General features: G+C 49.2%; 2 protein-coding genes across 2 annotated transcripts in view; one reads left to right on the top strand and one right to left on the bottom strand.

Moving 5' to 3' along the window:
- Positions 1-605: 605 nt before the first annotated feature.
- On the bottom strand, positions 606-5813 carry LOC112457918. The gene has a single exon (XM_025021234.1). The coding sequence runs from the start codon at positions 5811-5813 to the stop codon at positions 606-608; it is 5208 nt and encodes a 1735-aa protein (XP_024877002.1).
- Positions 5814-7736: 1923 nt separating this feature from the next.
- The window catches only part of LOC112457919, an 88896-nt gene continuing 86261 nt past the window's right edge, over positions 7737-10371 (top strand). Inside the window, exons 1-2 of the mRNA XM_025021235.1 lie at positions 7737-7869; positions 7945-8132. Of these exons, the coding sequence (XP_024877003.1) occupies positions 7769-7869; positions 7945-8132 (289 nt within the window). The 5' untranslated portion in view covers positions 7737-7768. The remainder of the gene's footprint in view (positions 7870-7944; positions 8133-10371) is intronic.

The raw sequence follows: 10371 nt of genomic DNA, 5'->3' as shown, positions 1-10371 counted from the left end.
GCGTGTCTCTTTAAGCTCTCGGGGGCTTCTCGCAAATTCGAGACCTTGCACGCCTCTCCGAGAGAAGTCCCCGAGAGATGCGCGATCGACAATTATAAACATAAAACAGAGGAAACAAAGCGAACAAAAAATGCCCTGTCTCCACTGTTTACTCATTTGATCGTCACGGCGAAAGTCACGGCGATAACGCTCAAGTCTCGGTGCTCGCAATTGCCGTGCTGAAACGCTAATTTGTATTTTCGACTTCGCTATCGTTAGAACCGTTTAAGCAATCTTAAACATACCGCCCGCCTCGTCAGAGGGACTGACGACATAATCGCGGTACGATAATTAGCGTAGCGTACGATACTTAGTTATTTACCGATGACACGCGGATCCGCCGACGGGATCTTTGCCTATCAAACGCGCGAGCGAATTTTTACGTCGCGCAGCGTCGTAACGCACAGATACTAGGATCCTCTTCCGGCGGATCTATTGCGCAACATGAATACTTGACTTAAAGTCCGGTTGTACACGAACGCGTCCGTAAGCAGAGCTACTTTAAGACCGCGAATTTTAGGCGTACGTATTACCTTGCTCCCGGGAATTTAATTTTTCACAATGCTTTAATTTATATCGGCGTCGGTAGTCGGTAGAATTACAAGTTTTACAATGGGCCGGGTAAACTCAGCCGCCGCGGTGCGAACGGTGACCACGCGAACGCGTCCGTCCTCTCCCGGATGGACTCGGATGACGCGGGCCAGCGGCCATCTCGTTGGCGGGGTGGCTTCGTTCCGAATGATGCAGAGGCTGCCGACCTGGAGGTCAGGCTTCTGGACAAGCCATTTGGGACGATGACTCAGGGCGTGGAGATACTCTCGAGCCCACCGCTCCCAAAAGTGATCCCGCATCTTCTGCAACAACTGCCAGCGGGATAGTCGATTGTCGGGCGCGTCCAGCAGCGACGGCTCGGGCACCGCCGTCAACGCGGACCCCACCAGGAAGTGCCCCGGCGTCAGCGCAGCCAAGTCGTCCGGGTCATCTGAAAGAGCCTGTAACGGACGTGAATTTAGGCACGCTTCTACCTGGGCGAAGAGAGTGCTCATCTCCTCGTAAGTTAAGGTGGCTTCGCCCAGCACCCTCCAAAGGTGGTGCTTCAGGGACTTGACGGCTGCCTCCCATATGCCCCCGAAGTGGGGCGCGGCTGGAGGGTTGAACCGCCATTTTATCCCGTCACAGGCGAGTTGACTGGCGATCTGTCGTCCTTCCGGATGGCTCGCCGCGAAGAGAGCGCGTAGCTGCGCGTCGGCCCCGACGAAGTTGGTTCCGCAATCGCTGTGAAGGCTGAGGCACAGCCCGCGGCGGGAAGTGAATCGGCGAAGCGCCGCCAAGAAGGCCGCCGCGGTGTAGTCCGAAACGACCTCCAAATGAACTGCTCGCGTGGCGAGGCAGACGAAAACCGCGATGAACGCCTTGTGAGAGCGCTGGCCTCGGCCCTTGGTTGTCCTCAACATAATGGGCCCGGCGTAGTCAACGCCCGTATGTAGAAATGCCCGTGATGGTCTCACTCTCTCGCGTGGCAGATCGCCCATCAGTTGCTGCGGGGTTGCCGCCCGCCAACGCGCACACGTCACGCAACGAAGAATCAGTTGCTTCACTAGAGCGCGGCCCCGCGGGATCCAATATCGCTGACGGATCATCCCCAGGGTCATCTGGACCCCCCCGTGCAACGTCCTCCTGTGGCAAGCGTCCACGGTCAGCCTTGTGAATTGTGACGCCTCGGGCAGGATCACGGGATGCCGTTCGTCGTAGGCCAGGACGGCGTGCTTGAGCCGCCCGCCAACGCGCAGCAGTCCTTGAGCATCTAGAACAGGATTAAGTCTAACAAGAAAATTAGATCTCGGCAGCGAGCGGCCCAGCCGGACCGCTTCCATGTCTCGGCCGAAGTGAATCGCTTGCGTCCGTCGGATCCAACTCAAGCGGGTCTCCTCCAGCTCCTCGGCGGAAAGGTCGTCCCCGTACCCGGAGGCCGCTGACTCCGCTCTTGCTTGACTGCCCCGTCCCCGGCGAAGCCATCGCCGGCACCATGCTGTCACGCGCAGTAGTCGCTGGAGCGAGGAGAAGCGGAGAAGCTTCTCAGGTTCCTCGACCGCGGCAGTCCCTGACACCGCCACGTGGACTCGCACGCGCTCGTCGGGCAGGCCCTCCTTCTCGGGTACGGCTGCAGAAGCAGGCCATGTCGAAGGGTCCTCTTTAAGCCAGGCGGGGCCCTGCCACCAGAGCTGGTGGCCGATCAGCACGCCCGGGGAAAGCCCCCGAGAAGCGCAGTCCGCCGGGTTGTCTCCTCCTGGCACATAATGCCACAGGGCCTCCGGCATCGTCGTCTGTATCTCAGAGACCCGGTTAGCCACGTAGGTCTTCCAGCGGGTCGGATGCCCACGGATCCATCCCAGCGTCACCATAGAATCCGACCAGAAGTGGAAGGTGGCCCCTTGTAATTCGAGGACGGTCTTGGCGTGAGAGGCGAGTTTGACGAGCAGCGCAGCGGCGTTGAGCTCGAGTCGAGCCAAGGTGACCTGCTTTAGAGGGGCGACCTTTGTTTTGGCTGCCATCAAGGTGACTCGCCATGATCCTTCCTCTGTTTCCGCTCGTAGGTAAATTACGGCAGCGTATGCTCGCTCGGAGGCGTCAGCGAAGCCGTGGAGCTCGAGGCCAATCCCCGGCGCGTCCGAAAAAATTCTCCGCGGAACTCGAATCTGCTCCAGTACCGGAAGCTCGGTCTGATACTCCCTCCATCGTCGGGCGTCGTCCTCCGCCAGCGGGTCGTCCCAGTCGAGACCCTGCAACCAAGTGGCCTGGAAGGCTATCTTGGCACGCACCACGACCGGCGCCAGCCAACCAAGGGGGTCAAAGAGCCGGGCAGTGAGCGACAACACTGACCGTTTAGTGACTGACGTCACCGGGCTCGTCCGTGTCGCGAAGGAGAAACAGTCGACGCCTGGGTGCCACTGTAAGCCCAGGATGCCGTGCGATTCCTGAGGTCGCCAAGCGCGAAGCTCGCGCTGCATGCGATGTTCCGCCGGGACTCCCGTCAAAATCGCCTCATCGTTAGCCGACCACTTGCGCAGCGGAAAGCCGCCCGCCGCACAGAGTTCCGTTAGCTGCTGCCGAAGGGCCATAGCCTCTTCGAGGGTGTCGGCGCCCGAAAGTACCTCGTCCATGTAGCGAGCGCAGAACAGCGCTAGAGCGGCCAGCGGGAAGCGTTCCTTTTCGTCTTCGGCTAGCTGAAGCAAAGCACGAATAGCCTGGAAAGGAGAACAGGTTAGCCCGTAAGTAACGGTGTTGAGAATATACTCCCGTATCTTCTCGTCTGTGTGGTACCGCCACAAGATCCGCTGAAGATCACGATCTTCCTCGTGAACCAGAATCTGGCGGTACATTTTTTCCACGTCCGTGGCCAGGACGTAACGGTAACGACGCCAGCGCAGCAGCACGTCCGCGAGGGCCGGCAGCAGATTCGGTCCCGCCCGTAGGTACCGATTTAGTGAGTCGCCCGAAGGAAGCGCCGCCGAGCCGTTGAACACCACGCGCAGCTTCGTCGAGGAGCTTGCCTCCCGCATGACGCCATGGTGTGGGAGATAACACGCTCGGCTCTTCGCGATCTTGTCCGGCGCGACGGGGGTCATGTGGCCGAGTTCCTCGTACTGCCGCATGAAGTCGACGTACAGGCTCTTCAATTTCTCGTCGCGGGAAAGCCGCCTTTCCATCTGAGTTAGCACCCGTAGCGCGTAGTTACGCGTTCCCCGGAGATCGGGCAGCGGATTTACGACGGGGAGTCTCACGACGAATCGGCCCTCCGCGGTACGCGAATGGGTTCGTGCAAAAAAGTCCTCGGCCTCCTGCTCCTCCCTGGTTAGCGCGGGAGGGCCGACGGGCAGTTCCTCCTGCCGCCAGAACCCCTGCACCAGAGCGGAGAGCTCCGCGTCAACGTGGCACTGGTGCGCTACTGCGGCCTCCGGATTCGCCACCGCTCCGGCGGCTCCGGAGATGATCCACCCTAACGCCGTCTTCTGAGCAACAGGCTCGTGTGCCCCGCCCTTGAGCAGTCCCGGCTGGAGGATCTCGGCGACGACATCGGCGCCCAGCAGGAGATCCACCGGGTCCGAGCCTAGAAATTCGGGATCTGCGAGCTCCAGCCCGCGGAGATGCGTCCACGCCTCTTTATCCGCACGGATCCCTCCACCGTAAAGGGAGAGCCGAGGGAGTATTAAGGCCGACACGGCGATCGACGGCCCTCCTCCCCGGGGTGAGATTTCGAGGGTCACCAGGCCTCGCGCACGAGCCGTCCGCTTCCCGCCAACACCGAATACCGCGACCGAGGCGGGTGCGCGGGACAGTTTTAGGCGCTGCACCAACGATTCCGCGACGAGCGATGACTCGGAACCCTGGTCGATTAGAGCTCGCGCGGTACGCTCGATGCCGAACCGATCACGCACGCGGACACGGGCGGTGGCGAGGAGCACAGCCACTGCGTTCTTGGAAGGTCCTTGCGCGAGATGCGAAGTTGTGGCGACCTCGGTTCCTTGATACGCGTCGTGCAGGCTCGAATGGTGTCGGCCGTCACACACTGAGCAATTTCGTTTCGAATCACACTCGTTTAATTTGTGTTTTCCGAGGCAATTGAGGCAGAGATTATTTGCCTCGACGTGCTGTTTTCGTTCCGCGGCGGTTTTCCCCTTATACGCGGCGCAAAACATAATAAAATGTCCCTTTTGGCATACGGAGCAGCGACCGAGTCGGTTTTCCTTTGCTTTTGCATGCAAGGCTCGCGTTTGCTGCGCGGAATTCCCCCCGGCCTTCGCGGAAGTCGCGTTCTCCGGTTTCGCCGGCTGGAGCGATTCGAGAGTATGCAGGCGTCGGTCCAGAAACTGCTGCAAAACGGCGAACGACGGCGGATCCGGCGTTTCGCTGACAGCGCTCTCCCACTCGCGACGCGAACGCGGGTCGAGAAGATCTACGACGAGATGGACGAACAGGTCCTCACTACGCGAAATCGGCCGCCCGATGCTGTCGAGAGCGCCGACAGTGCTCACGACTCGGTGATACACTTTGCGTAACTCGGATACTGACTCACCCTTCAGTTTTTGCAGCGACGTAAATTGAGCGAGGTATGAGCGCACCAGGAGTCGCTTGTTTTGGTAGTAGTCCGTCAAGGTCTTCCAAGCGCGCTCGAAGTTCTCGTCCGTCGTGGGCAGGCTGCGCACTAGGAGTTCCGCCTCCCCCATTAAGCACGACTTCAGGTAGTGTAGCTTCTCAACTGGAGTCGTGGCGGCATCCTTCCCGATTATCGAATGAAATAGGTCACGGAAGGCGGGCCACTCTTCGTATTTGCCCTCGAACTCTGGCAGCTGAATGCGCGGCAAGGTCGTACGAGGCGGGTTCGTCCCGGCAGCGGCTGGTGCGGGAGCGCCTTCCGCTTTACTCTTGAGCTTGCGGAGCGTCTCGAGGAACATGCCCTTTTGCTGTATGTAAGCCTCCTCCGCGGTAGACGGCACGTCCTTCTTCTCGTAGTCATGATCCGCCAGGATCTCCCAGTAGCCGGCATATATTTTCTCGTGCTGCGCCTCGAATTTCGCCCAGTTGGACTCGAGGGCCTGCAAGCGCGCCTCCACCAACCCGATGGTAATATTCGGTGTTCCCACTTTCCTCAGGTTCTCGTACGAGCGAGCAATGCGCCCGTAGAGCTCATGTTGGCTGCGGATAAGTCCTTCCATCTCTCTATTCGTCTCCTTGGAGACAGCTCCTGCCATTTCCCGGGCGTTTTCCTTACTCATCGTCTCCCCTCAATGTTATTTGACGGAACGTGGAGGTAGGTCACTTAAGCACTCACTCACAGCCCGAGCGCAGGTCACAGAATCCGGCTCGAAGGACCATAAATGTTCGAAAGCGGACCGCGCGCGCGAGCGAGGAAACGAACCGCGGATAGGAGGAGACAGTCAAAGCGCAGAGTTAACGGACAATCACAGTTTATTCGTCTATTTACACTATTTACAAGAGCTGAATCGCAATTATAACGAAGGAAGCGATCGTGTCGCGAAAGCGTAAGAGCGAAAGTTAAGCGAGCGAAAGAGAGAGCAACTCTAAGTACTAAGCGCGCAAAAGAAACGGAGCAAGCAACTCGAATTATTGACAGCGGCAACTCGGAACGCAGAGAGCGACTGGCCCCGTTGCCAGGGGCGCGTGTCTCTTTAAGCTCTCGGGGGCTTCTCGCAAATTCGAGACCTTTCGATACACGCCTCTCCGAGAGAAGTCCCCGAGAGATGCGCGATCGACAATTATAAACAAAAAACAGAGGAAACAAAGCGAACAAAGAATGCCCTGTCTCCACTGTTTACTCATTTGATCGTCACGGCGAAAGTCACGGCGATAACGCTCAAGTCTCGGTGCTCGCAATTGCCGTGCTGAAACGCTAATTTGTATTTTCGACTTCGCTATCGTTAGAACCGTTTAAGCAATCTTAAACAGCTCTGTATGATCAAGGGCCGATTTCACATGCTTACTCCGCTAGGCCCTTTACTGAAATTTCTACTGTAATTTTTATAATTTTTTGTAATAAAGATATTGTTATCAGCCAAGGATAGTAAGAATGTGTTAAATATGTAGAATAATGTAGTAAATTATTTATAATTTTATTTCTAACTTATAACCTGTCAACTAAATTTTTATTAGAAATTGGTTTCTATGGATTGGTACCTTGGAACATGAAGGTTGATGTACTTTGAAACGCTATTTCAAAAGTATATTAGCTGATTGTTATCTTTATATAATTTTTAGTTAATTGTTTTACTACAATTTTTTTCATTTTTACTGACAGAGTAATTGGAAGCTATTTGTTTTATAGCTTGCCACGTAGTAATTAAACGTAGAATAAAAAAGCTAAAGGATGCCGAAACTCTGATATCTGCTGTAAATACAGAAATTATCTCACTGAGAGAAGCAACAAAAATATATAACGTTTATAGTTTTTAAATTTTAGAAAGAAAGAACTGGTTTTTAATTTGTAAAGATAATTTTCTTGAAAATAAAATTGTATACAAAAAAAATTTATTTGATATTTTTGATTAATTTTTATACGCAAAATTATTTTTTCTTGATTATGTTACAAGTTCCAACATAACTTCTAGGGAACAATTACATATTAATGTTTGTATTAGAATTTTTATTTTAATACTATATATGATATACAGGGTGTTCGAGTTAACCTGTCCACGCCTAATCTCGAAAACTATCAAAGTTAAACGAAAAGTCAAAAAAGCCCTTTAAAGGAATTACTTTGAGATGATTTTCAGCGATAGAACTGTACCCTTCCGTCCTGGATTTCGAGGATTAAAAATAGTCTACAAAGAGTACCGATGATCAAAAATTCACTACGGTCATAATTTTCACGATAAACATATAAAAATAAAGGTCATTAGATTTGTCTTTTCAAGCCCTATCGATTGGTGTTATTTTTGTAGAGGGTTTTTATTTGAAAAATTTGACCCCTTTTTACCTTCTTGAAACCCAGTATGGAAGGGTACAGTTCTATTGCGCTGAAAATCATCTAAACATAATCTCACTGAAAGACCTTTTTTGATTTTTCGTCTAACTTTGATAGTGTCCGAGATATCGGCGTAGACAAATTAAATCGAACACTCTGTATATTGAATTCTTAAAATATAACGCACTAACCATGTTAATTTTTTGATAATTATTTTTAGAACGAGGTTGTCCCGCAGCTGTGTTACGCATGTGGGACTCGTTAACGTCTGCTCCACGCGAACTTTGTGGCGTTAAAAATCCTGAAGATAAATGGAGTTATCTTTCGGATGATAATAATATGCGACTCAGGTTTGTATACGCTTTATATGAACAATAAGGCTTTCAGACAGGCGCTCTTAATATATTTTCGCATTATATTCACAGTTTTATATCAGCTGATAAAGCAGTAGGACAAGACGGTTTTCGAGCAGTGTGGACCGAAGTAAACACGAACACAGACTGCGAGAATAATCAATTTCAATGCAAAAGTATAAAATACTGCATCAATGAGTCGCTGCGGTGCAATAACATTGATAATTGCGGGGCAGACGATTCGTCGGACGAGGAGAACTGTAAGTTTCGTTAACGTTAGAATGCAACGTGTATTAACAGAAGCAAGCATTTCGAAAAGCAATGTGATTCGGTGTTTTACTCTGCTTCTATTATGACTTATATTCTCTCTCTTTCTTTCTTCCTCTCTCTCTTTTCTCTCTCTCTATACGTGAACTATATTCTACTCTATTATTCAGTGTAATCTCCTATGGATTGTTCAATAGATATATTCTACAAAAATTTTCAGCTGTATTGTTTCTGTGTACCGTAATACCTTTTCAAAACAATCCTTTAACAATATCGATAATTTTTTATTTATCTCTACCACGATGCAGATTAACAGCATCACAACTCGTTTACAATCAGCATGAATAACAAAGTACTTAATTTATATTAATCAAGTAAAATAACGTACGTTTTCAATTATTTAAATGTAATTATTGTTATACCTTTTTTTTATCACATTTAAGAATAAATAAATTGATAGCTTAGCTTAATACAAAATAAATATAAATTATGCAATATTAAAATAAATAATCATATCAATAATAAAATCTATCACGAATATACAATACAGCGATGAGAGTATTTTTAAATATTATAGAATATATTTTGAATTATGTAAATTAATAGAACTATAAAATCTGTATTTCGTATGTTACACGGATATATATCCACATATGTGTAAAGACAGAATAATGTTGGAAATTACATCGATAAATGCAGCACGGAGTCATTTATTATTACGCCATTCATTTCACCAGGAAATATTACATACTCGGGAAAAAATACCTCTTATTTGTTTATATTAGTTCATATTAGTAGATATATAATTATATATGGTCATATAAAAAATGGAAATATAATCTTGAACAATATGTTACGTCCAACCCCAAGATTAGGATAAGAAAAACTGGATTAGGATAAGAAAAAAGTGAAGGAAAGGCTAACTAGAGGGGTAGGGGTAAGGAAGGACGCAAGCAGATACTTTACTCTGTTGCTCGTAGGTACACGCACTGAGGCGCGAGCCGAACGCACTTTCAATGGCTCAGGATTGGTCAACGTCCGTAAGAACGTTAGGACACCTTCCGTGAGCGGTGCGATCGTCGGTTCTGTTTTGAGTCAGGAAATTTAATTTCTTTAACTCAGGATCGGACCTTGCGATTTCGAGAGCGCAATGAGTTGTTACGTCCTGAGGACTTCGTGATTTCCTTCTTTCATAAAAACCTTTCGTAAGATGTTTTTTTTACAGAATTATTTTTGGGATGACCGAATTATATTTGTTGATCGGAGAGCAGGTTACTAATAATAGTGAATCACCTTTCTTCCTGACATCAAAATCAAACAAATAAGTATATTAATTGTGAAACCTGCGCCGGTCAATAGTAACGTCGAGCCGTCATATGACTCCCAGAAAAAATTCGTGAAAAACACTTCACGTTAGACAATAACAGATTAACGCGAGACAATAGAAATTTCGAAATCTAGTGTCTCGATCCGTGAGAAAAACGTGTTTTTCGATCGATGACTAATGAAAGTCATCATCGGAGTGTTGTGCCCGTAGCCGTGAAGAAGGGACTTTGTCGGGATGTAGGCGCCCAAAGGATTAGGATCCACGCACTAATAAACGACACTCCGTACTTTACAGTAAAAGTACTGTATTTGCCCTCACTTTATTACAAAAGGTTTAAATAGTAACTTAAGTTAATTCGCGTTAAGTAGGATGCGTGGTTACTCTCAGAAGCGATCTGTCTGATCCTATCGCTATTGACATATATATCATTTCATTAAGGCGGAAGGAGTGCGGTGACCCTGATCGGAGCACGTACGCTGCTCCGTATCTGTTCCGCGCGACTCCGCTGCTGTCTCAGCATTCTGAAAACAGAACTGTGACTGGCTTTCTTCTCGTCACATTCCTTTTTAATAATTTAATAATTTAACTTATATTAATATCTTTCTTTTCTACTTTGATCACGTATTGATTCTTAAACGTATTGTTCTTATTCCCAAAAGCTGGTCGGGCTACAACAGAAGAAACAAGTTAATCACCAAAAGGTTGAGACTTATTACTTGATAATCCATCCTTAAAAAATCAGGTAAAAGTTTACAATAACTTACACAGCTCGGACTACTTTGACCTTGACATATGTTGTCAAGGACATAATACTGAGTAACATTTCCTTATAACTTAGTCGGCGGTCGCTGCTTATTAAAAAGTTATAAACAAAAAAAGTTTGAAAAATATAGCAGCTATTTTGA

This window comes from Temnothorax curvispinosus, unplaced genomic scaffold (genome assembly GCF_003070985.1).
Source record: "Temnothorax curvispinosus isolate PA1 unplaced genomic scaffold, ASM307098v1 QBEX01008436.1, whole genome shotgun sequence".
NCBI classification, from domain to species: Eukaryota; Metazoa; Arthropoda; class Insecta; order Hymenoptera; family Formicidae; genus Temnothorax; species Temnothorax curvispinosus.
Note: the sequence above shows the minus strand (reverse complement) of the source record. Positions and strands in the feature narration are given on the sequence as shown.

Bases quoted from the DNA above. Each gene is read 5' to 3' on its own strand.
- LOC112457918 (XM_025021234.1), bottom strand. From the start codon at position 5,813: ATGAGTAAGGAAAACGCCCGGGAAATGGCAGGAGCTGTCTCCAAGGAG.